This window comes from Hypanus sabinus, chromosome 2, assembly GCF_030144855.1.
Source record: "Hypanus sabinus isolate sHypSab1 chromosome 2, sHypSab1.hap1, whole genome shotgun sequence".
NCBI lineage: Eukaryota > Metazoa > Chordata > Chondrichthyes > Myliobatiformes > Dasyatidae > Hypanus > Hypanus sabinus.
In genome coordinates this window covers 52,449,555-52,477,179 of record NC_082707.1, presented here as the reverse complement: position 1 = coordinate 52,477,179, position 27,625 = coordinate 52,449,555, and the positions used below count along the sequence as shown (strand labels likewise).

The window sequence follows — 27,625 nt, the reverse complement described above, 5'->3', positions numbered from 1 at the left end:
AACTATTTATAAGTAACTCAGGATTATCTTTTGATATGGCTCCTAAACCGAAACAGAAGAAAGTTACTACTTCGAAGACTGCGCAAATCGGCGGGGAAAAAGGCCTAACCGTATTGGCGAAACCTCGGACTCAAGTTGGATCTCCTCCCGGCGAAGTGCATGGCACTTCTGATGATGCGGGACATGAAGTTGCAACAATGTCGGTGGTCTCTAAGAAAAAATGGCAAGAACAACGCATGCGCGAAGAAACAAGTATGCATGAACAGATATTAACAAAAGTAACAAAACTACAAATCCCAACTACAGCTAGAAGTGAAACTGGAAGTGAATCGGAAGTGGAGTCAGACTCTGGGAAATTCAGAGGAAGAGGAAGAGGAAAAGAAAGGGGAGATTAAAGGAGACATAAAAGATATCCTGTTATATATTATGAATTGTTATGAATGTACCACAGCTCTGAGGGGCTGAAGGGTGCGGGGTAGCCCCCTCCTTTGTGAGAATCGCAAGATCACTGTTGGGTTGGTCAAGGGGCCCAAGAAATGAGACAGAGATGTGCAGAATGTCTCGTTTCCCTGGCGATGTAAAGCTACGGGACATGGCCACTGTCTCCGGAAGACAAAGTTGTGGATTGGAGACTATGCTTCATGAACACCCTCAGGCAAAGTGGGCTGGTTCAGGGAGAGATTGCATCACCCCCAACCTGATTGACATCTACGACCCTGTGAGTCAGGATAAAAGAGGGTCTGTAGGAACAGCCCCTCAGACACACCAGAAGAAACGTTAAGCAACCATGTAATAGCAAGAAGTCATCTGAAGGAGGCCACGTGCGTTCAGTTCCGTTGCTGGAACTGGTGGCTGGAACCACGGAAAACGGCTTTTAGCTAACAACGGGGAAACCCACTCCCCTGACTCAATGGATTGGCATCATAAAAGACTTGGGCAAGTTTAAACCGCCTCGCTCTTAAACCTAAAAACGCTGCAGCTTGAACGAACTAACAGTGACTGTTATATTTCCATCGGATAATATATTATCCCCTAGACAACGATAGAGCTATTTCTTATTGGTTATTATCATACCCGCGCTTTAGATTTAGTATTGACGATGGATATTATCTGTATGTTTGCATTAATCTTATTTTTGTGCCCCTTTATCAATAAATACTTTTAAAAATAGTACCATCAGACTTCAACGGACCTCTCTATCTTTGCTGGTAAGTGACTCAGTTATGGGATTTCGTAACAGAATGAATTAAAAGCTATAAGAAGGATGCAGAATACACTCGATAATGTGGTGGAAAGACAAAAGAAGATGGATAATAAAGTTAAAGAGATGGAAGTAAAAGTGGAAGAAAATACTGAAAGAATAGATAAGATAAAAGACAATAATCTTGCCTGGACAATAGAAAGAAAACGGATGTTGGAAAAAAATAGATGCACTTGAAAACTCAAGTAGATGAAATACTATCAAAATTGTTGGTCTTATGGAAGGTACAGAGGGAGAAAATCCAATAAAATTCTTTCAAGAATGGATACTGAAAATTTTGGAAATGAAAGGAAGCCAAGTAATTGAAATTGAAAGACCACACAGAGCTTTAAAACCAAGACCTCAACAAGATCAAAATCCAAGATCAATTTTGATAAAATGCTTAAGGGGCCAAGATAAAGAAATGATCTTGAAGGCAGCTACTCAAGGTGCTAAAAAGAGAAATGGGCCATTGACAATAGAAGGGAAAAGAGTTTTTTTTATCCAGACATAAGTTACGATCTTCTGAAGAGGCGGAAGGAATTTAATCCAGTGAAAAAATCTTTATGGGAAAAGGGCTATAAATTTTTATTGAGCTACCCAGCAAAATTGATAATTTTCCTGGATAACAAAGAAAGATTTTTCGTTGGCTACCGGAAAGCGGAGAAATTTGTACAAGAATTACCTGATGTCCACGAAGAGAAGTAAAGAATTATAGAAATGAAATGGACTAATGATGAAGACTGAAACAAGGTTGGACTTGACGGACATTTATTAAAAAAAAGTTGAGGAGTATTAATTGGGAGTAGAGACATTAATTATTTTCTTTCTTTTCTTCACTAATATATTTTCTTTTTTTTTTGCGGGGGAGCTGGAGGAGCTCCTGATTGATGGCTGCGAGTTTCACGTGTACAATCATGGCGATTGTCATGACCCATAATGGGGGGGGGGTAATGTTGTGTTTTTTTAATTCGCAACATTAGTGGGGGGGGTACTTTGTTTTTTTTCCTTAAGAATTAGTTACCTTTCTTCTATTTTTCTTCTTTTTTGCCTGGATGGTTGGGGAGAAACTCATAGCAACATGGAGAATTTTAAAGAGTTCCCAAGGTATTATGAATGATTAACTTACTTAATTTTTTAAGTTTTAATGTTAATGGAATTAATGGACCTGTGAAAAGAAAAGAGTTTTAACATATATTAAGAATACATTAAGAAAATGAAAGGAGATGCAGCTTTTTTTTTTAACAAGAAACAAATTTAACAGAAACAGAATATAAGAAATTAAAGAGGGATTGGGTTGAAAATGTCATTGCAGCTTCATTTAATTCAAAATCGAGAGGAGTTGCAATTTTGGTTAATAAATCTTTACCAATTAAAATATAAAATGTAATAATTGATTCTGTGGGGAGATATGTGATTATACATTGTCAATTTTTTTCAGAATTATGGACTTTTATGAACATTTATGCACCAAATGAAATTGATGCAAAATTCATACAAGAAGTTTTTTTGAATTTGGCTGATGCACATGATAAAATATTAATAGGTGGAGATTTTAATTTTTGTTTAGATCCAGTTTTGGATAGGTCAACTAAAGTTGCTACAAAATCAAAAGTAATAAAACTAACTTTATCATTAATGAAAGACTTAAACCTGATTGATACATGGAGAAAAATTAATCCAAGAGTAAGAGATTACTCATTTTATTCAAATAGACATAAAACTTACTCAAGGATTGATTTTTTTTATTATCAAAAAATATTCAAGATAGAGTGAAAAGTGTGGAATATTAAGCAAGAATATTGTCAGATCATTCCCCCTTGATAATGACAATGATAATGATGGATAAGGAGGAATCAATTTATAGATGGAGATCTAATTCAATTTTATTAAAACATCAAGATTTTTGTGATTTTATGAAAAAACAGTCAATTTTTTTGGATACATTCAGTTGAGGATAAAATTGTATTAAGGGAAGCAATAAAAGCATATTTAAGGGGTCAGATTAAAAGTTATACATCTAAAATTAAGAAGGAATACATGGTAGAAATAGATCAATTGGAAAAAGATATCATAAAGTTAGAAAAAGAATCTCAAAGATATATGACAGAAGAAAAACAAAGACAACTTGTTAATAAAAAACTACAATATAATACACTCCAGACATATCGTACAGAAAAATTATGAGAACTAAACAGAAATATTACGAATTAGGTGAAAGATCACATAAAATTCTTGCTTGGCAGTTGAAAACAGAACAGGCTTCTAAAACAATAAATGCAATTAGAACAAGTGTAAATAAGGCTACTTATAAACTTTTAGAAATTAATGAAACTTTAAAAATTTTTTATACTGAACGATATCAATCAGAATCACAAAATAAGACTGCTGAAATAGATAAATTTTTATCACAAATAACCCTTCCAAAATTATATTTGGAAGAACAGAAAGGATTAGATATGCCCTTTACATTAAAAGAGGTTGAAGAAGCTTTAGGATCACTTCAGGGTAATAAATCCCCAGGAGAAGATGGTTTTCCTCCTGAATTTTATAAAAAATTTAAAGATTTATTAATTCCTCCTTTTATGGAATTAATATACCGTGGAAAGAATGCATAAACTCCCACAATCTTTTTTAACAGCAATCATAACTGTATTGCCAAAAAAAGATAGAGATCCTTTAAAACCAACATCATATAGGCCTATTTCTTTGTTGAATACAGATTAGAAAATAATTTTATCTAATAGAATATCTAAATATTTACCAAAATTCATACATATGGATCAAACAGGTTTTATTAAGAACAGACAACCAATGGATAATATAACTTAGTATAATTCATTTGGCACAAAAAAAAGAGGAAATGAGTGTGGCAGTTGCTTTGGATGCAGAAAAAGCATTTGATAGATTGGAATGGGATTTTTTATTTAAGGTATTGGAAAAATATGAGTTAGGAAAATCTTTTATACAATGGATTAAAACCTTAAATACTAATCCTCAAGCTAAAGTAGTTACAAATGGTCAGATTTCAACACTATTTTGCTTAACGAAGTCAACTAGACAAGGCTGCCCATTATCACCTGCTTTATTTGTATTGGCAATAGAACCATTAGCTGAATTAATTAGAACAGATTCAGACATTGGGGGCTTTAGAGTGAATCAAGAAGAATATAAGATTAATTTATTTGCTGATGATGTTTTAATTTACTTAACAAACCCATTGCAATCTTTGTAAAGATTATCTTTTAGATTGGAAGTATATGGGAAAGTATCAGGGTATAAAGTAAATTGGGATAAAAGTGAAATTTTACCCCTTACCAAAGGAAATTATAATCAATGTCGATTAGTAACTCAATTTCGATGGTCAATAAATGGGATAAAATATTTAGGTATTAGAGTTGATAATGATGTAAAAAATTTATATAAACAAAATTATTTGCCATTATTAAAAAAAATAAAAGAGGATCTTGATAAATGGATGATGTTACCAATAACATTAATAGGTCGAGTTAATGCTGTAAAAATGAATATATTTCCTCGATTGCAATATTTATTCTAAACTTTACCAATACAATTACCTCAGAAGTTTTTTCAAGAACTGAATAAATATGTAAGGAAATTTCTTTGGAAAGGAAAGATGTCAAGAATATCATTGGAAAAATTGACATGTAAATTTGATTTAGGAGGGTTACAACTTACAAATTTTAAGAATTATTATAAAGCAAATCAACTTAGATTTATTGCATCTTTTTTTGATGAAGAAAAACCGGCATGGATTGGAATAGAATTAGATAAGATAGGAGAAAACATACCAGAAGATTTTATATATAAATGGAAATCCAAATGGATACGGGAAAAAAAAGAATCTCCTATATTAAGACACTTGATTTATTTATGGAATAAGGTAAATATGGACGATGAGATAAAGAAATCTTTATTAGCAAAAAACTTTAATTCAAAATAGACTTATTCCTTTTACTATGGATAATAAACTTTTAAATAATTGGTTCCAAAAGGGGATTAAATATATAGGTGATTGTTTTGAAGGAGGTATATTGATGTTGTTTGATCAATTAAAAAATAAATATAAAATATCAAATAACACACTTTTCTGTTATTTTCAATTAAAGGCTTATTTACGAGAAAAGCTGGGACAAACAATGTTGATGCCAAAACCTAGTGAAATAGAAATATTAATTCAAAATGGAAAAATTTAAAAAATTACATCTTGTATGTATAATTTCATTTAAAAACAATTAAATCAGGAATTCATAAATCAAGACAAAAATGGGAATCTGATTTGAATGTTAAAATTGATGGAAAAAACTGGTCAAGATTATGTTCTGATAGTATGAGAAATACAATAAATGTTCTACTTAGATTAATACAATATAATTTTTTACATCAATTATATATAGCACCACAGAAAGTAAATAGATTAAATTCAAATATGTCTGACCAATGTTTTCGATGTAATCAGAAATTACATTCTACTTGGTCTTGTTTTAAAATTCAACCATTTTGGATAAATCTAAGACTTTTATTGGAACAAATTACTGGAGTACAACTTCCACATGGTCCAGTATTATTTTTATTAGGAGACATTGAAGGGATAAAACCAAAACTTAAATTGAATAAGTATCAGAAAAAAATTATAAAAATTGCATTGGCAGTAGCCAAAAAAGTTATCGCAGTTACTCGGAAATCTGATTTATATTTAACTATGGATTGTTGGAATAATGAAATACATAGTTGTATTTCACTTGAAAAAATTACATACAATCTAAGAAATGAATATGATATATTTTTGAAAATTTGGCTCCCATACTTACAAAAGATAGGATTAAATACATAGGTCCTTTGAAGATAAAATTATAAAGTAATTGGGGAAAGTAAAAATAAATATTAAAATTATTTTGAACTCCATGGAGCATGTGGGGATCCTCCGATATCTAGGCAATCTTGCTCTTCTTTTTTTTCTTTCTTCAGATAAGGGTTAAGGGGAGGGGGAGGGTTAATATTATTTTTCTCACTATTTCATCATCTCTTTTATTCTTGTAATTTTCTAAAATTTAATTAATTAATAAATAAATAAATAAATAAATAAGTGGGGAGGGCTTTACCCGTGATGTACTGGGCTGTATCCACTACCTTTTGTAGTTTTTTCAGTTCAAGAGCATTGGGGTGTCCATACCAGGCTGTGATGCAGCCAGTCAATGTACTCTCCAACACACATATAAAGTTTTAGATGTCAGGCTGAATTTTCGCAAAACTCTAAGGAAGTAGAGGTGCTGCCAGGCTTTCTTCATAATTAAAGTTGCTGATCCTCTCCACTTCCGATTGCTCAATGAGGACAGGCTCGGCCTCTGGTTTCATCCTCATGAAGTCAATAGTTAGCTCCTTGGTCTTACTGACATGAGAGAGGTTGTTGTTGTGGCACCACTCAACCAGATTTTCAATCTCCCTCCTATGTGCTAATTTGTCACAACCTTTGATTCAGCCAACAACAGTGGTGTCTCCAGTAAATTTAAATAAGGCATTGCAGCTGTGCTTAGACACACAGTCATAAGTGCAGAGCGAGCACAGCAGGGGTCTAAACACACAGCCTTGTGGTGCACTCGTGCTGATGGAGATTGTGGAGGAGATGTTGCCAATCCAAACCGACTGGATCTGCATGTGAGGAAATTGAGGAACCAATTACACAAGGAAATATTGAGGTCTCAAAGACTATTGATTAGTTTTGAAAAGAGGATAGTTATGGATGCCAAGCTGAAGTCGATAAAGAGTATCCTGATGTATGCATCTTTGCTCTCCAGATGTTCCAGGGTTGAGTGAAGAGTCAATGAAATGATATCTGCTGCGGACCTGTGCAGAGCCTTCCACTAAGGTTCTTCTTATTAAGTGTATTTTTCTTGTCTGGGATCCTCATAATTTTTATGCACCTAAGTAAATCTTTCCTCAACTTCCACTGTTCCAAAAATGACTAAGTTTCTTCAGGTTTTCCTCAGAACTATAACTCTTCATTCCTGACAACATTTTAGTAACTCTCCTAAGTCCACTTTCAGGTACTATTACATCTTTCCTTTAACGTAGTTACAATACATGCTACTTTTGTTGTAATTTTTTTTTACATACACACAACTGCAATACAATCTCTCTCATCTTCAAAGCCCATTTATTAACATATTTAAGTATAATTCATCCTCTACAGCCAGCCACTAAATGAAGAAAACCATGGAAACGATTCACAGAAAAACATCGACCTCCCCCCCATGCACAAAAAAACAAATCACTCAAACGGCAACAATAACATCAAATCCCCACCCACAGGCAAAAGACAAATAAATCGCACAAAAAAGAAAGAATGAGCGAAAACACAGAATATAAAAACAGAAAATTGTAAGAGTCTAAACGAACTACAGCCCAATCGCCTCGATGATTTCAATCTTCCTCAATGCTTCAATGGGAGTCAATCATGGGCTCACTTCTTGTGTTTCTAAGCTTCTTGGCTGCCTGGCACCTCAAACCTTCTCGGAGACAGTAAAATGCCAAATTGCTTAATTGGCCCAAAACACACCTTCAAACAGTAGATCACAGGCTCCAACAGTACCAGAAACACATTTAAGAGAAAAAGAAAACATTAAAAATGTGAAAGAAATAGTTTTGTGGACTGTCTGGAAGATCTTCACTGGTGCCATTGAATGCACAGTTAATGAATAAAGCATCCAGTACGCACCTTGTTGATCTGTCAAGTTATTTATAGGACCTATGAACATATATTCCAAAGTCCTGGTATTCCTCCACTTTATACTTAGTTTTGTTTCTTGTCCTCTAATACTTCCATCCACATTTCTCTTAATTTTCTGTATAAATGACGAGGCACTTCTATTTTGCTGCAGTCAAAAACAATTTACCTCAATGTCATCTGCAAGACAAATGCTTGAGTCATCTGCAAAACTTTTTTTATAAAAATCATTCTACCAATATCAAATCTATGTTTATTATCAGATGGACAAATACATTTATGCACAGGTGTAATGAAAAATATCAATCCAAATCATTAATATATTCTATTTTTTGAAAACTGAATTGCCTTACCGTCACAAGAACATCCACAACGATTACCCTCGTTTCATGCAACTCAGCAAACTTCGGTTTCAATTTTCCACTACCTTGGATCCAATGAGTTTTTATTTCTTTGACATTTATTTAGGACCTCATTAAGACCTTTGTTAAAATCTACATAGATTATATTAAACAAGTATCCTCACTAAATGTTCTTAGCATCACTCAAAAGGTTCCTTCTCTAAGTAGCCATAATTTGCCCATAAAAAATTCATGCTAACAAGATTAATCTTCTAAATTAAAAGTTACACTGCCCCTCAGAATTGATTACAATAGTTTGTCCATCAGCAAAATTAAGTGGTCTGTAACTACTCTGTTTCTTCCTTCCTCTCTTTTAGGATAGCTGTACAACATAAGTGGCCCTCCAATCCTTAGCATTACTTCTTTGGTCAGGAAGAATTAAATAAAACCAGTCAGAATCTCAGCAATTTTCTCTCTTGCTTTTTAAAAAAAAACAGTATGACATGCTCAGGCCTCGTGGTTTATCCACTTTCATTCAACCTAAACACCTTAACACTTCCTCTCCTGTTATGCTTAACCCATCCAATATTAAACACTTCTTCTTTGCATGACTGCATTATTCGCTATTATGTTAAGAAAGTGACGAAGTACTCATTAAGAATCTATACAAATAGGCCATCTTTCTCATCCCCATAGGCTACAAGCTATCTTTGGATGTCAAAAAAAGAAATTTACTCAGTATTTTTTTCACGTCTACTGCTTTCTCCCCTGTATCTTCCATACTCTTTCAATTTAAGCTGATGCTATTTAAAATCCCAACACAGATTAGATAATCACTCGCTTCTCTTATCTCATCCCACTATTGGCCTGGTCTTTTAGTGAGTTCCAAATATCCCACCCAATTCATAGGTGCTATTTTTCAAATGAAAAACTTCATTGAAGGCGAGTCTGTTAGATCCATGTTAAACATTTCATGACAATATAGATAAATTTACCTAAACATAGATTATTTTCATCTGGTCATCTAATTTTACTCAGGAAGTTACTTATTAGCTATTTGCAAGCATATGGAGTCAGAGTCACAGAAAAGTACAGCGCAGAAACAGGCCCTTTGGCCCATCTAGTCCATGCCGAAACCCCTTAAACTGCCTACTCCCATTGACCTGCACCAAAACCAGGGCCTTCATACCCCTACCATCAACGTACTTATCCAAAAACTCTTAAATGTTGAAACTGAACTCACATGCACCACTTGTGCTGGCAGCTTGTTCCACACTCTCACAACCCTCTGAGAGAAGAAGTTTCCCCTCATGATTCCCTTAAACTTTTCACCTTTCACCCTTAACCCATGACCTCTGATTATAGTTTTACCCAATCTCAGTGGAAAAAGCCTGCTTGCATTTACTCTATCTATACCTCTCATAATTTTGTATATCTTTATCAAATCTCCTCTCAATCTTCTACATTCTAAGGAATAAAGTCCTAACCTATTAAATTTTTCCTTATAACTCAAGCCCTCCAGACCCAGCAATATCTTTGTAAATTTTCCTCTAAGTTTTCAAACTTATTTACATCTTTCCTGTAGGTAGGTGACCAAAACTGCACAGAATTCTCCAAATTAGGCCTCACCAATGTCTTACACTACTTCAACATAACATCCCACCTCCTATACTCAATACGCAAACACGAGGAAATCTGCAGATGCTGAAAATTCAAGCAACACACACAAAATGATGGTGGAACGCAGCAGGCCAGGCAGCATCTATAGGAAGAAGCACTGTCAACATTTCAGGCCGAGACCCTTCATCAGGACTAACTGAAAAATAGTAAGAGATTTGAAAGTAGGAGGGGGCGGGGGAAATCCGAAATGATAGAGAAAGGCCGGAGGGGATGGGGTGAAGCCCAGAGCTGGAAAGGTGATTGGCAAAAGAGATACAGAGCTGGAGAAGGGAAAGGATCATGGGACAGGAGGCCTCGGGAGAAAGAAAGGGGGAGGGGACCACCAGAAGGAGATGGAGAACAGGTAGAGTGATGGGTAGAGAGAGAACAAAAAGGGGAGGGGGAAAATAAATCAGGGATGGGGTAAGAAGGGGAAGAGGAGCATTAATGGAAGTTAGAGAAGTCAATGTTCATGCCATCAGTTTGGAGGCTACCCAGCCGGTATATAAGGTGTTGTTCCTTCAACTTAAGTGTGGCTTCATCTTGACAGTAGAGGAGGCCATGGATAGACATATCAGAATGGGAATAGGATGTGTAATTAAAATGTGTGGCTACTGGGAGATGCTGTTTTCTCTGGCGGACAGAGCGCAGATGTTCAGCGAAACGGTCTCCCAGACTGTGACAGGTCTCACCAATATATAAAAGGCCGCACCAGGAGCACCAGACGCAGTACACCACACCAGCCAACTCACAGGTGAAGTGTCGCCTCACCTGGAAGGAATGTCTGGGGCCCTGAATGGTGGTGAGGGAGGAAATGTAAGGGCAGGTGTAGCACTTGTTCTGCTTACAAGTGTCAGGAAGGAGATTGGTAGGAAGGGTTGGGGGGGGGGGGGAACGAATGGACAAGGAAGTCGCGTAGGGAGCGATCCCTGCGGAAAGCAGAAAGGAGTGGGGGGGGGGGAGGGAAAGGTGTGCCTGGTAGTGGGATCCCGTTGGAGGTGGCGAAAGTTACGGAGAATTATACGTTGGACCCGGAGGCTGGTGAGGACAAGGGGAAACCTATCCCAGGTGGAGTGGCAGGAGGATGGGATGAGGATGTCTAAGATTGGTTAGACATGGCCTACCATGCACAAAGCTATGCTGACTACCCTTAATCAGTCCAGATACTTATATATCCACTTCTTTAAAATACCTTCCAATAACTTCCCCACTACTGATGTGCTGGAAATGGGAGAGATGCATTTGAGAGCAGAGCTAATGGCGGAAGAAGGGAAACCCCTTTTTGTAAAAAAGGGGGACATCTCCTTCATCCTGAAATGAAAAGCCTCATTCTGAGAGCAGATGCAGTGAAGGCGGAAGAATTGCAAGAAGGGGATGGCATTTTTGCAAGAGACAGGGTGGGAAGAGGAATAGTCTAGGTAGCTGTGAGGTCTTCCTGTACACAATACTTTGATTTATGATGGCCAATGAGCCAAAAACTTTCAATGAATTATGGATTTGTATTCTCAGATCCCTTTCTCCTTCCACAATTCTTAGTGCCTTACAATTCACTGAGCAAGACCTACAAATTTGGCTCTAGTTGGTTCTACTGAAGAGCAACACCGCACACTTATCTGCATTAAATTCCATCTGCCATTTTTCAGCCCATTTTCCCAGATGATCCAGATCCCTCTGCAAGCCATCATAGCTTTCCTCGTGGTCCACTACACCCTGAATCTTAGTGTCATCTGCAAATTTGCTTATCCAGTTAAACCACATTGTAATCTACATCAACGCTCTGGATGATAAATATGGGATGCAGCACTGATCCCTGCGGCACTCCCACTAGTCACAGATCTCCAGTCAGAGAGGCAACCATTTACTACCACTCTCTGGCTTCTCCCACAAAACTGTCTAATCCAATTTACTACCTCATCTTGAATGTCGAGTGACTGAACTTTCTTGACCAATCTCCTATGCAGAACCTTGTCAAATCTTACTAAAGTCTATGTGGACAATATCCACTGCCTTGCCTTCATCCTCTTTACTGGTAACTTCCACAAAAAAACACTAAGATTGGTTAGACATGGCCTACCATGCACAAAGCCATGCTGACTACCCTTAGTCAGTCCAAATACTTTTATATCTGCTTCTTTAGAATACCTTCCAATAACTTCCCCACGACTGATGTCAGACTCACCAGCCTATAATTTCCTGGCTTATGTTTACAGCCTTTCTTAAACAGTGGAAAATTGGCTATCTTCCTATCCTCTGGTACGTCTCCTGTTGCTAAGGATAATTTAAATACCTCTGCTAAGTAATTTCTGCACTTGCCTCTCCTAGTTTCCGAAGGAACATCTTGTCAGGCCCTAGGGATTTATCCACCCTAACTTGCCTCAGGATAGCAAACATCTCCTCCTCTGTACAGGGTCCATGAAATTGATGCTGCATTGTTTCACTTCTACAGACTCTGTGCCCATCTTCTGAGTAAATACAGAAGCAAAAAATGTATTTAAGATCTCCCCCATCTCTTTTAGCTCACACATGGATTACCATTCTGATCTACTAGAGAACCAATTTTGTCCCTTACAATCCTTTTGCTCTTAACATATCTATAGAAGCCCTTAGAATTCCCTTCACCTTGTCTGCCAAGGCAATCTCATGCCTTCCTTTAGCCCTCCTGATTTCTTTCTTAAGCGTTCTCTTGCATTTCTTATGCTCCATAAGCACCTCCTTTGTTCCTATCTTCCTATACCTGATATGCAGCTTTTTTTTCTTTCTTCGCCAAGGCCTCAATATCTCTTGAAAACCAAGGTTCCCTACACTTGTTATCATTACCTTTTATTCTAACAAGTTTTGTATTCTCAAGATTTCACTTTTGAAGGCCGTCCAGTACCATACACATCTGCCAGAAAACAGCCTGTCCCAATCCACGCTTGTCGGATCATTTCTGATACATCAGACCAGAATTATCTTCTGCATATTTACTTTGAAACTAATGACATCCAGAATGCCTACCGTGCTATCCCACGCCCTCACTTCAGTAAGTCTGATCACCTGGCTGTACTTCTACTCCCTGAATATAGGCAGAGACTGAAGACTGCAACACCAGTAGTGAGGACTAAGAAGGTATGGATAAGGGAAGCACAAAAGTACCTATAGGACTGCTTTGAATCAGTGGACTAGACTGTATTCATGGATTCATCTTCGAACCTGGATGAATATGCTGTCGTTGTTACTGACTGTGTGGATGAGTGTGTGTCTACAAAGACTTACTGTACATTCCCAAACCAAAAGCTGTGGATGAACCAGGAGGTACATCGTCTGCTGAAGGCTAGATCTGTGGGATTCAATTCTGGAGGCCCAGGCCTCCACCAGAAAACCAGGTATGATTTGCAGAAGGCTGTTTCAAGGACGAAGAGACAATTTTGAACGAGGTTGGAGGCAACATCGGATGTATGACAACTCTGGCATGGTTTGCAAGACATTACTTCCTACAAAGTGAAACCCAGTAGCATGAATGGCAGCGATGCTTCACTACCAGATGCACTCAACGCCTTCTATGCCCACATTGAAACAGAGAATATAACTTCAGCTGTGAAGATCCCTGCTGCACCTGATGACCCTGTGATCTCTGTCTCGGAGGCCAATGTTAGGCTGTCTTTAAAGATAGTGAACCCTCGCATGGCCGAAGGTCCCAATGGAGTACCTGGTAAGGCTCTGAAAACCTGTGCCAACCAACTAGTAGGAGTATTCATGGCCATTTTCAACTTCTCACTGCCATGGGCGGAAGTTCCCACATGCTTCAAAAACGCAACAATTACACCAGTGCCCAAGGAGAATAATGTGAGCTATCTTAATGATTATTGCCTGACAGGGCTCACATCTACAGTAAAGAAATGTCTTGAGAGGTTGGTCATGACCAGACTGAGTTCCTGCCTCAGCAAGGACCTGGACCCACTGCAATTTGCCTATCACCAAAAAAGGTCAACGACAGATGCAATTTCCATGGCTCTTCACATGGCTTTAACCACTTGAGACAATACAAACACCATATCAGGATGCTGTTTATCAACTATAGTTCAGCATTTAATACTACCATTCCCACAATCCTGATTGAGAAGTTGCAGAACCTGGGCCTCTGTATCTCCCTCTGCAATTGGATTTTCGACTTCCTAACTGGAAGACCAGAATCAGTGTGGATTGGTGATAACATCTCCTTGCTGACAATCAACACAGACACATCTCGGGGGTGTGTGCTTAGCCCCCTCCTCTACCCTCTATATATTCATTTCTGTGTGGCTAGGCATAACTCAAATACCATCTATCAATCTGTTGATGATACAACCATTGTTGGTAGAATCTCAGGTGGTGACGAGAGGGCGTGCAGGAGCGAGATACGCCAACTAATGGAGTGGTGTCACAGAAACAACCAAGCACTCAACATCAATAAAATGAAAGATTATTGGCTTCCGGAAGAGTAAGGTGAAGTCACACATACCAGTCCTCATAGAGAGTTCAGAAATGAAGAGAGTGAGCAGTTTCAAACTCCTGGGTGTCAAGATCTCTAGACCTAACCTGGTCGCAACATATCAAAGCAGTTATAAAGGCGGCAATACAGTGGCTATACTTCATTAGGAGTTTGAAGAGATTTGGTATGTTAAAAAATACACTCAAAAACTTCTATAGATGGACCGTGGAGAACATTCTGACAGGCTGCATCACCGCACAGGACTGAAAGAAGCTGCAGAGGGTTGTAAATTTAGTTGGCTCCGTCTTGGGTACCAGCCTACAAAGTACCCAGGACATCTTTAAGGAGCGATGTCTCAGAAAGGCAGCGTCCATTATTAAGGACCTCCAGCACCCAGGACATGCTCTTTCCTCACTGTTACCATCAGTTAGGACGGGGGTCGGCAACCTGCGGCTCCCGAGCCATTTGTGGCTCTTTCACCTCTGTGCTGCGGCTCCCTGTGGCTTTGGGAAATAATTGGTCAGTATTTAATTAAAATGTATTTTATGTTAGTTTGTTAGCTTTTGAAATGTAATTCTAAATTTGAAGATTATGGTGATCTTGTACAATCTAAGTGTGGCGACATCCGAAACGGCTCACAATTAGCCAGCATTCCGGCTAAGGGAGATAGCCTACGGGGGTTTGTGAGTACGCGTCTTTTGCAGCATCTGCGTCCATGGGGGCTGGGTTGAGAGAGGCTTAAAAGCAAGGCTGTTTAGTTCGAATAAAGCTATCTTTGACTGCAGTTTACTGACACCGCTACAACGTGTTTTTATCGCTGGCTGTCCAGACGGAAGGTGCTGAAACGCTTTGTCGCGTGTCTGGAAGAAGTGAAAACTTTCCTGGGCAGCAAAGGGCTCACCTTTCCTGAGCTGGAACAGCCAGAGTGGCTGGAAAAGCTACACTTCATGGTAGACATGACAGCGCACCTGAACACGCTGAACACAGCTCTTCAGGGGTAAGGACGTACAGCCCTGCACATGTTGGAGGATGTTTTGGCATTCGAGCGCAAGTTGACAGTGCTTGCCAGAGATTTACAGAAAGGCACTTTGTCTCACTTCCCCAATTTGAGAGAGTTCAAACAAGGTCACGACATGATAATTTCGGAGTATTTACATTCTGCAATCATCGCAATGCAAACATCGTTTGGGAAACGCTTCTCTGAGTTCAGAGAGGAAAAAAACACATTATCCTTCCTGGTCACTCCCTTAAGCATCGATCCTTCCCTACTGAATACGACTGCATTGGCAGGTGTGAGTCAACCTGATCTTGAGATGGAACTGGCCGACATAGCCGACAAAGACATATGGGTGTCCAAGTTTAGACGCTTGACAGCAGACCTTGAAGATGTTGCCCGTTCTTGCTCAGAAACACAAATGGAGTGATATTGAAAACCTTCCAAAACCGGACAAACTTGTGTTCGAAACATTTATGTAAACATTAAAAAGTATGCGCTTTGAGTCCTGTCGATCTTTGGATCCACATATGTAAGTGAGCAGGTGTTCTCCAACATGAACTTTATTAAAAACAAACATCGCGCATGCCTCACAGATGACAGCCTGCGATCCTGTGTAAAGATGAAGGTGACGTCATACAGCCCTGATGTGCAGACGCTGTGCGCTGAGGTCCAGGAGCAGAAATCCCATTAACCAAGTATGATAAATATTTTAATTGCCTATTATTTTATGTGTATTCATATTTTTTCATTGTTCAGTGAAATAGTCCTTTTATTTTTCAGGCTGACAGCTGGCTGATGTTATTTTTGGTTTGCTGCTGGCGGAAAATTTAAGTTCGGCTTTTTTCATAAATACAAGAAGGACTCAAATAGACATTGAGTATTTTACTTTAAAGTAACTTTCAACCCAACGTCTTTTTTTTGGAGTTCAAAATGTTTTTGTTGCATGCAGAAATGTAATTTCGTTTTCTCTGCAGGAGTTCATCAATTTCATAAATGCAACACATTATAGTTTGTTTATACATAGCATAAAGGCAAAAAAAACGTTGTATGCAGTGTTATTTCATTTTAAATGTCAAACGGGTTTTGCGGCTCCCAGTGTTTTCTTTTCTGTGGGAAACGGGTCCAAGTGGCTCTTTCAGTGGTAAAGGTTGCTGACCCCTGAGTTAGGAGATACAGAAGCCTGGAGGCACACACTCAGCAATTCAGGAACAGCTTCTTCTCCCCTGCCATCCGATTCCTAAATGGACATTGAACCTTGGACACTACCTTACTTTTTTAATATATTATTTGTTTTTTTGCATGTGTTACACCTGTGCCCCCCCCCCATTTTTGAGAATCACAAGATCGCTATTAAGTCAGGTCAGGAGACCCAGGAAATGAGAGAGAGAGACGGTTGGAATGTCCTGGCCCCAGCGATACAAAGCCACGGAACAGGTCATTGTCTCTTGGAGACGGAATTGTGTATTGAGTACTGTATGAAAGCCCTCAGGCAAAGTGGGCTGGTTGGGGGACGGCATCATTCCACCCTGATTGACATCTGAGACCCTGTGAGTCAGGATAAAAGAGGGTCTGGGGAACAGCCCTTGACACGCACCAGGAGAAACGCTAGAAGTTCCGTGACCTCGTTTAATAGCGTTAGCCGGTGGAGGGCCCACGTGTGTCCTTTCCCGTTGCCCCGGGATTGAGGCCCTACCACGGAAGGCGGCTTAACTAAAGGAGCAATCAGCCCCAACGACTCTCGAAGGATCGACATCATAAAAGGAATGGGCAAGTTTTAATCCGTCTCTCTCTCCAACCAAAAGCTGTAGCTTGAATGAACTAAAGTGACTTTTATATTTCCATCAGACAATACATTATCCCCTAGACAACGATAGAGCTATTTCTTATTGATTATTATAGCCACGCTTTTAGATTTAGTACTGATGACGTATATTATATGTATGTTTGCATTGATATTATTTTTGTGTATTTTTATCAATAAATACCGTTAAAAATAGTATCATCAGACTTCAACAGACCTCTCTAGCTTTGCTGGTAAGTGACCCAGTTAAGGGCTACGTAACAAATGATTTTTAATCTATTCAATATACGTATACTGTAATTGATTCACTTATTTTTTATATATTTTTTTCCTTCTATATTATGTATTGCATTGAATTATTTCTAAGTTAACAAATTTCACGACACATACCAGTGGTAATAAACCTGATTCTGATTATGATTACTGGATGCAAAGTGTTTCCCCACACAGACTTTTTCCCTGTCTCATTCCCTAACAGCAGATTAAGAATCACACCCTCTTGTTGAGACTTCTATGCAATGATTAAGGAAACTTTCCTGAACACATTGACAAACTCTATCCCATCTAGTCATTTTACAGTACAGGAATCCCAGTCAATATAAGGAAAGTTAAAATCACCAGCTAACCCAATCTTATGTTTCTTGCAACAGTCTGCGATCTCGCTACAAAATTGTTCCTCTAATTCCCGTGGACTGCTCGGTAGCCTGTCATATAGCGCCATTAACATGTTTATTTCTCAGTTCTGCCCATAACACTTCACTAGATAAGTTCTCCAGTCTATTCTGACTAGACATTGCCGTGACATATTCCGCATAATAATGTCACCCCTCCTCCTGCTCTGTCACATCTAAAACAATGGAATGGCAGAGTATTGAGCTGCCAGCTCTGCCCCTCCTGCAACCAGTCTCACAAATGGCTACAATATCGTGGATGTTGATCCGTGCCCTGAGCTCATCTGCCTTTCTTTATATTTCAATACTTCTTGCATTGAAATATACATGGCTCAGGACACTAGTCACACCATGCTCAACCTTTTGTTTCCTGACTTTGTCTGAGGTCTTATCAACAGTCGTCTCTAAAACCTCTGCACTAACTGTTCTGACACCCTGGTTCCCATCCCCCTGCAACTCTTGTTTAAACTCTACTATGCAGCACTAGCAAACCTTCTCGCTAGGATTTCAGTCCCCTTCCAGTTCAAGTGCAAACCATCTCTTCTGTGCAGGTCCCATCTTCCTTGGACAGAATCAATGATTCTGTGCAGGTCCCAATGATCCAAAACACTTGCACTCCCACACCAACTCCTTAGCCATATGTTGAACTGTATTATCTATTTCTGGCCTCTCTAGCACGTGGCATGGGTAGCAATTCTGAGATCACAACCCTGGAAGTCCTGCCCTTTAACTTAGTACCTAAATCCTTAAATTCTCTTTGTAGAACCTTGTCACTCTTCCTACCTATCTCATTGGTACCTACGTGGATGATGACCTCTGGATGTTCACCCTCCCACTTAAGATTGCTGATGACTCAAACAGAGATATCCCAGGCCCTGACACCCGGGAGGCAGTGTACCTCTGGGAATCTCATTCTTGTCCACAGAACCTCCTTCCTGTACCCCTAATTAATAAATCCCCTATCATTTTCCCCTATCCCTTTCCTCTTCTCCCCATTCCCTTCTGAATTGCAGAGTCAGACAGTGTCAGAAACCTGACTGCAGGGACTTTCCTCTGCTAGGTCATCCCCTTCCAACAGTACCCAAAGTGATATATCTGTTGTTGAGTGGAATGGACATAGGGGTACTCTGCACTGGCTGTTTAACCCTTTTCTCCTTCCTGTAACCCAATTTCCTGTGCACTGCACCTTCTATATGTCTTATCTATCGCACCCTTAGCCGCACAAATTATCAAGAGTTCATCCAGTTCCAGCTTCACCTCCTAAATGTGGACTGTCAGAAGCTGCAGCTAGATGCACTTCTCACAGATGTAGTTGTCAGGGAAACTGGGTCTCCCTGCCCTCCAACATTCTGCAAGAAGAGCATTCCACTCTCCTTCCTGGCATCTCTACTGTTCAAACTGAGAAAATACAGAGAAGGGGGCGGGAACTCCACCAACAGCTTTTTTCTACCTTCTCTGACTAAAACCTCAAAATATAAAATAAAGTATATCTGCCATCAGATTTCTAAATACGTAGTCCATGGACACCACCTCACTATTCATTTTTTGCACTATTTATTTTGTATCTTATTATAACATATATTAATTATTTTATGTCTTACACTGTACTGCTGCCACAAAACAACAAATTTCACAACATACGTCTGATTGATTCTGATCGGATTTTGGTGATAGATTTTTGATTAGTAAGTGCCTCAAAGGGGAGAAGACAAGGTCAAGAGGGATAATAAATCAGACATGATGACTCGATGGGCTGAATGGCCAAATTTGTTCCTATGTCTGAAGCTCTAAACTTAGCAGACTTGTCATGGATATGAAACAATAGGACAAGATAAATACAATTTTTAAAACATTTATTGCTCATTACACTATTCAAAATCCCCAACGCACTTTAGATAATTCAAAAAAATCCACTGTTACATTGGTTCTGCAATGGTTTGGAACTTGCATATGTTATGTGTACAGTATATGTTAGAAAAGTAAGTGTAGAAACACAAACATCATTTATTTAGCTGAAATTCAACTATAGTGCCAAATTATGATGCTTTCCAGGAAACATAACTGCTGTAAGCTTTAGACATTTCTCCAATACTAACATACACTTATAATACCTGGGATGCTGGAGGATGAAGCTGTGTGGCTGGTTGATCTACAGGATGAGTCACTTTGGAAGTAGATACACACTGATGTCCAGCATAATAATTACGAAGTTTCTTTGAGTGATTTTTACCCTAAAATAAACATTATTTATTAAATTATTTGGGGAGAGAGAGAACATATACATTTGCATGATATGATCATTATGCAGTTTTTTTCAATATTTTTGGTACTTTGACTACGAAATACATAGTACTGCCTTTCTCAACTTTGCCCCCTTTTCATTGAGCTTTATGACCTATGATTACTGCTAGTTGTTTTCTCTGTTTATTCACAAACTGACATTCTCCCTAGTCAAAAAGTTATGAAGTCAAGGCAAGATCAATCATCTTTGGTCTTAACTGCTGATTCTAAATAGTAGTTAACACTATGTGTTGGACTTACAGCTCCAGAATTGCTAGCTTACTTCGGTTTCCAAAATTTTCTACTTAGATTTTTTAAAAGCAGTGTGCTTTGCTTACTGAAAAATGTGAATGTGGTTTAATGTAAGTGGTATTTCAGTTTGTCAATTTGCTGTGCAGCATAATGAGTGATCCTTACATGAAAGCTATTTGACCACCTTTGTGTGGATTCAAACAGATGCCCTCAATACTTGCATTTTATATTTACTTCTCTGGGTCTATTGGCTATCTAAAAACAAATTCATGTATTTCTGGTTGCTCTCCTTTTTTTAAAAAAAAGAAAATCCTATCTCCTTCCCCTCACTAACCCACTCTCTGCCATTCCCTTGTTTTCTTCACACCTTTCTGTTCCCCTCTGATTTCTTCCCCTTATTCCTTTCTCCCATTCCTCTGATCTTCTTCCTTTTATTTTCTCTATCCTTCAATATGCTCTACTCCTCCCAATTGCTCAATTTAATACCATTTGAACAAGAGTGTGCATTTCTGGGCTCACAGGCAAGCACACATCAGATAGCAGGAGTGGAAATCAAGGGATAAACTAAATAAAGTCTACAAAAATTGAACTAGGCTCATTAACTTTCTAACAATAATTCAAGTCACCTTTTGTAGTAATTACCTTCTCAGTACATAGGGTGTGTTCCCAATACTGGGAAGAGCAATCTGGCAGAAATTTTCTGATTTTATTCCATATAATTGCACATGTACAATCACTAAGGTCTGGTATTCTATTCATTCTTTAACAATGGTCACAGCTGTTAGTGTCATCAATTTTACATCTGAATCTAGCCTAATATACAAAGTATTATGAAAATAAAAGCAAAGTGTTTGTTTTTAAAATGATAATTGTTTAATAATTATACCCTCATCTTATTTCACCTGAAAGCAAGAAAACAAAATCACCCCTGGCTATTTCCATAGTTCAATAGAGTACAAATATATTCACAGATGCACATTCAGTTCATTGTTGGCCTACTTACCTGGTAATGTGCCTGTGCTTGCTGAGTTGAATTGAGAGACACATTGCAGAGTTTACAATGTAGTGGTCTACAGAGATCTGCTAAAACAGGATCTTGGTCTGCATCAAAAGATGGTGCTTTTTCTTGTGATAATAGATCATTCTCTGACTGAGATGGTTTAAACATCTTTGTAGGTAACAATTGTGAGGATGGTGGCATCATTGCAGGCGAGATTGACTGAAGGTTCTGGGATCGTTTTGAAAGCAGAGGCTGGATAGTAAAAGGCTGCAGTGTCTGGGACAAAGTTGTATGCTGATATGACTGTTGACACATTGGAGATTCAAAGGCAGACTCTATCTTTGTGTCTTGGGCTGAACAAAAGAATAAAATTAAATACCTGTATTATATGTTTGCACGTACTTCCAGCCTGCACCACTCAAGTTACTGCGGTTTTCATTGGTTTTATACTTTGATAATTTCCTCTGCAATCTCTAAATTACCATAACTTCATATACATATTGCATAATCACCAATTATTCTACAGTCACTTTCTGACTGCATTAGTTTAGTAACATTCTTCACTTTCTAAAGTTAAATCTAATTAAGCTAATTCAAAAGCAAAATTCTTCAGATGCTGGAGATCTCAAATACATACAAATAATGCAAGAATAACCTCAGTACAGGTATTGAGAAACTGATTAAACATTCAGGTTATAAACCTGAAGGACAGGGTAGAATACACTTACTGCCCACACTCAGCCTGAGGGCTACTCCTGTAGCTGCACTAATTACTTGTGGTCCTGCAGCTCCAGACTACCCTAATGGATCACTGCTGTTAAAAAAAAATTCTGAACTATATTTAAATGCCTCCAGCATCAATGATTGTTCAAATGGATTCAATTCTCTTCAGTCTCTCCTGCTATAGCATTGCAAAACCCCACTTCTTAAAGTATAGCACAAGTTCATGTTAGTTTACGACTGACAGACGCCAATACCAGAGTTCAAAATTATATTGTTACAGTTGAAGATTCCTAGGCCAAATTATCCATTGACCAAATCGCACCTAAAATAAGAATGCTTCTGCATTCAGAATTCTGATTGAAAAAATCACGTTTCTGGAAGTTGTCTAGTTTTTTGAGCAAAACTGGATTCAGCTGTGCAAATGCAAGTATTTTAAAATTTCTATTTAAAGTATATTACATATAGCACAACATGACATACAATTGTCATTTAGCAAATACACTGGGAATACAAAGAAACCAATGTTGCAGACTAACAAAAGTACTAATCATTCAAATACAGTGGCTTCTGGTTAATTGGCCCATTGGTTAATCAGAGGAACTGCTTATTTGGGACAAATCTCAGAAAAACAAAAACTAATTGAGGAAATCGCCATTATTCCCTTTGCCTCTTAATTGGGACAGGATAACAAACTAGCATCAGTCAAGTGCAATTGTGTGGCCATTAAGAACAAAGAACAATACAGTACAGTACAAGCCATTCGGCCCACAATGCCCTGCCGACCCTTAAACCCTGCCGCCCCATATAACCCTCCACCTTAAATTCCTCCATATACCTGTCTAGTAGTCTCTTAAATTTCACTAGTGTATCTGCCTCCACCACTGACTCAGGCAGTGCATTCCACGGAACAACCAATCTCTGAATAAAAAAAAACCTTCCTCGGGACTTCCGGGAAGATGGCAACTGCTTAGCTGCTTCGAACTTTTGTTCCGCTATTTTCGCTATCTTTGCACTAAATGTCTCCATTTTTTTTAAAACCTTAGTTAGGAACTTTATTTGGTTACTTTCACTTGCCTGTGAACACATCTACCTTACAATGTCTAAATAGAGTTCTAAATCCGGGAGAAAGGAAGTTTCAGCTCTGCCTCCTGAGACCCTCGCTGCGCTGGAACAGCACCGTGATGATATTTTAAAGGAATTTAGAACCGCTTTCAAACAGCTGGAAGCCAAATTGGATCAGATCAACGATAGAGTGGACGAACATGCTGAAAACTTATCTCGTATCGATTCGACTTTTGAAGATTTAGAAAGTCGTGTTCAATACTTGGAGACTCTCTGTTCCAGTCTAGACGGAAAATATAACAAACTTCTTTCCAAAATGGTGGATTTCGAAAATCAGAGCAGACGCTGCAACCTTCGAATTCTTGGGTTGCCAGAGGCCACCGAACAGGGATCAACCGTGAAGTTTTTCGCCAAGTTTCTCTGTGAGATATTCGGGAAAGATTTGCTTCTGAACCCGCCTGAGCTCGAAAGGGCACACAGGGTCTACGTTCCCCCCGGAATTCTGGGCTCCTGTCCACGACCGGAAATTTTGTGCTTTCATCAATACCAGGTAAAACACCGTCTGATTATGGAGGCACGTCGCAGAGGTACTTTTACTTTCCAAAACACAGCCATTCGCTTTGTGGAGGATTTTGCACCTCAGATCCTAAAGATGCGCGCTGAGTTTAAAGGTGTAATGAAAGTGCTTTTAGATCGTGGTTTTAGACCCTCGTTTCGCAATCCTGCCGTTTTACGAATCACGCTTAGTACTGGAAAACATAAGTGGTTTAAGTCAGTGAAGGAGGCTGAGGCATTTGTTGCAAGTCTTCCGGCTATCCAGCCATCTTCAGAACCCGATCGGACCTCCTAAAATGGGGGATAAATACTTCTCGTAGTAAAATTACTTTTTCCGGACTCAGACTTCACTTGAATCACTCAGTCATTATTTACTGAAACTCGAAGGGCTGTTGACAATCTCTCCCTGGATTTGGTGTGCCTTTCTTTTAAATAGACATTCTGTGCTTAATGTTTCCCTATGGACATTAAATAGTACTTGTGTAATCTATCTTATTCTTGTATAACTTTATCTATAGAGTTCTACAATTGACTCTAACTTGTTTTGGAGGTTTGAAGTCTTTATTGAAGGCTTCCCTGTTTGTTGGTTCACAGTTTAACTGCTGATTATTTTATTATTATTATTTCTTTATTTATTATTTTTTTCCACTTTTTTTAATTTTTGATTTTTTTTCCTCTGTAAATGGTTGATAAGTACTCTTCCTGAATCTATAATTTTCCCCTTCCTCCCTTTTTTTTTCTTCCTTTTTTTCTTTCCTTTTTCTTCCTTTATTCTTCCATAATTTTTCACGGGTAGGTTAGTTTTGGTTTTCTTCCGATTTTCTCTGTATTAAGTTTTATATTTCTGCAGAAGATGTTCCAATTTGTAGTTATGTTTTCTAGTGCATAAACTAGTTACTATTTGCTATAATATTTATACGGAACTGCTGTTAATGACACAGATCTGGAAGTTATATTTGGGTTAATTTTTTTGGTAGAGCTAGCTGCTTTTTTTGGTAGCCGTCTAGTTTTGGGTTGTGTGGGTGGGGTAGATTTTCCAGTTCCAACATCACTCACTGTATTTATTGTTTTTCTTTATTGCTCAGGACATGTTTATGTTTTGATTTTACGAATCTATGTTTATATCTCTGCTCCCAGACTACTATTGTATTGCTTGACTTTTTATATGCTTGCTGCCTTTTATGTATTAGTAATTGATAATGGCTAGTGCACTTAAATTCGTGAGCTGGAATGTAAAGGGATTGAATCACCCTGTTAAAAGGAGGAAGGTATTCTCACATATTAAACAACTCAAAGCTGACATTGCTTTCCTTCAAGAAACTCATATTCGTTGATTTGATAACTCCCGGCTTCTGTCAAAGTGGGCGGGTCAGCATTTTCATTCATTCTTTGCCGCTAAAGCTAGGGGAGCCTCCATTCTTATTAACTCAAATATTCCGTTTGAACTCCATAATAAAATATCTGATACAAATGGCCGTTTTATTATTGTTTCTGGTAAACTATATAACACCAAAGTTGTACTAGCAAACCTGTATGCCCCCAACTTTGATGATATTAACTTTTTTGAATGTTTTTTTTTTCCTCACTACCAGACTTAAACTCATACTCTCTTATACTGGGTGGTGACTTCAAATGTTGGTTAGATCCTAATCTGGATTGATCGTCCTCTGTTACCAGATCACCTACTAAATCTGCCTTAGCTATCCAATCGTTTCTCTCTAATTTTGGTATCTCTGATATATGGCGTTTCCTTCATCCTACTGAGAGAGATTATCCTTTTTTTTCGCATGTTCACCATAACTTCACTAGAATTGACTACTTCTTACTCAATAACCAACTTATTCCATTTGCCTACTCTTGTGAGTATCAGAGTATATTGATTTCTGACCATGCCCCAATTACTCTCTCTTTAAACCTTCCTGGTCTCCCTCAGAGGAATAAACACTGGCGGCTTGACTCAACTTTATTATCGGATGATGATTTTCTAAAATTTATTAAGGATCAGATAACTTTTTATTTTAACACTAATACATCACCTGAAGTGTCATCCCTGATTGTCTGGGATGCCATGAAAGCATATCTGAGGGGTCAAATAATCTCTTGCACAGCAAATCTCAACAGAAGATCCTGTGCAGACCGATTAGACCTCATTAACCAGAGTAAAGAATTGGATCAACTGTATGCTCAAACTAAGAACCTTGAACTATATAAGAAGCGTGTAGAACTCCAAACTAAATTTAATCTTCTGTCTATTCAACCTGTCGAATGCCAACTTCTCGAAAGCAAGAGTCGCTTTTACATTCATGGGGATAAGTCTGGTAAATTTCTAGCCAATCAGCTGAGGCGCTCCAAAGCCAAACAACATATTACAAAGATCCGGAAGGAGAACGGAGACTTTACATCAGATCATTTGGAAATTAATGATGCACTTAAAAATTTTTATTCTCGGCTTTATTCCTCTGAATCTTTGAATGACAATATCTCTGTTGGTCAATTTTTAAATAATCTGAATATTCCTTCACTTTCATCTGATTTTAAAGCCAAACTTAATGCGCCTATATCATCAGAAGAAATATCTTTTGCAATTTCTGCACTATCCTCAGGGAAATCTCCTGGACCTGATGGGTTCCCTGTAGAATTTTATAAATCATTCTCTTCACTTCGTTCTCCTCAGTTACTTACAGTATTATCTGGCTCGTTTAATTACGGCAAATTGCCACCCTCTTTTAATGAGGCATCTATTATTCTCCTATTAAAAAAGGGTAAAAACCCAACAGAGAGTTCCTCGTATAGGCCGATTCCTTTGCTCAATGTTGATGTAGAGATCTTAGCTAAAGTTTTGGCTTATAGATTAGAAACTGTTATTCCCTCTATTATCTCTGATGACCAATCAGGTTTCATTAAAAACCGTCTCCCTTTTTTTAACATTCGGCGTTTATTTAATATTTTATATTCACCCCCAACTGGGATTCCTGAATGTGTTATTTCCCTCGATGCGGAGAAAGCATTTGATCATATAGAGTGGAACTACCTTTTTGCAGTCTTAGAAAAATTTGACCTTGGTCATAGTTTCGCCTCTTGGATCAAATTGCTGTACCTGTGTCCTACTGCTTCTGTTTTAACTAATTTTCAGAAATCCCAGGTATTTAATCTCAAACGTGGCACCCGTCAGGGATGCCCCTTAAGTCCCTTTCTCTTTGATTTGGCTATAGAACCTTTGGCGATAGCATTTCGAAATTGTCCTGAATTGATCGGGATTTGGAGAGGGGGTGTTGAGCATAAAGTTTCTCTTTATGCTGATGACTTATTACTCTTTCTCTCAAATCCGTCTACATCCTTACCTCCAATGTTTTCACTTCTTGACCAGTTTAGCCAGATCTCTGGCTATAAACTTAATTTACATAAGAGTGAACTTTTCCCAATTAGTAGAGAAGCACAAGAATTAACATTTCGTGATCTCCCTTTTAAAGTAGTCCATAATCAATTTATTTATCTTGGAATTACAGTCACAAGGAAGTTTAAAGATCTCTTTCGTGAAAACTTTGCCAATCTTTCATATACTATAAAACAGAGTCTGGTACAATGGTCACCTCTATCTATGTCTTTGGTAGGTCGTATTAATGTTGTTAAAATGTATGTTCTCCCCAAATTTTTATACTTATTCCAATCTATCCCAATTTTTAATCCTAAATCCTTTTTTGACTCCTTAGACTCTATTATTTTGTCATATCTGTGGAAGAATAAGCGCTCTAGAATTAGTAAAATCCATCTCCAAAAACCTAAAAAAGAGGGTGGCATGGCTTTACCTAACTTTCGTTTATATTATTGGGCAGCTAATATATGCTGTGC

General features: G+C 38.2%; 1 protein-coding gene across 4 annotated transcripts in view; it reads right to left on the bottom strand.

Moving 5' to 3' along the window:
• zmat3 (zinc finger, matrin-type 3) overlaps window positions 1-27,625 on the bottom strand; it is a 117,959-nt gene that overhangs the window by 46,869 nt on the left and 43,465 nt on the right. For all 4 annotated transcript variants that reach the window (XM_059946017.1, XM_059946003.1, XM_059946012.1 and 1 more), the window contains exons 2-3: window positions 21,440-21,789; window positions 20,016-20,135 (exon numbers count right to left, since the gene is read on the bottom strand). In XM_059946017.1, coding sequence (XP_059802000.1) covers window positions 20,016-20,135; window positions 21,440-21,789 — 470 coding nt within the window. The remainder of the gene's footprint in view (window positions 1-20,015; window positions 20,136-21,439; window positions 21,790-27,625) is intronic.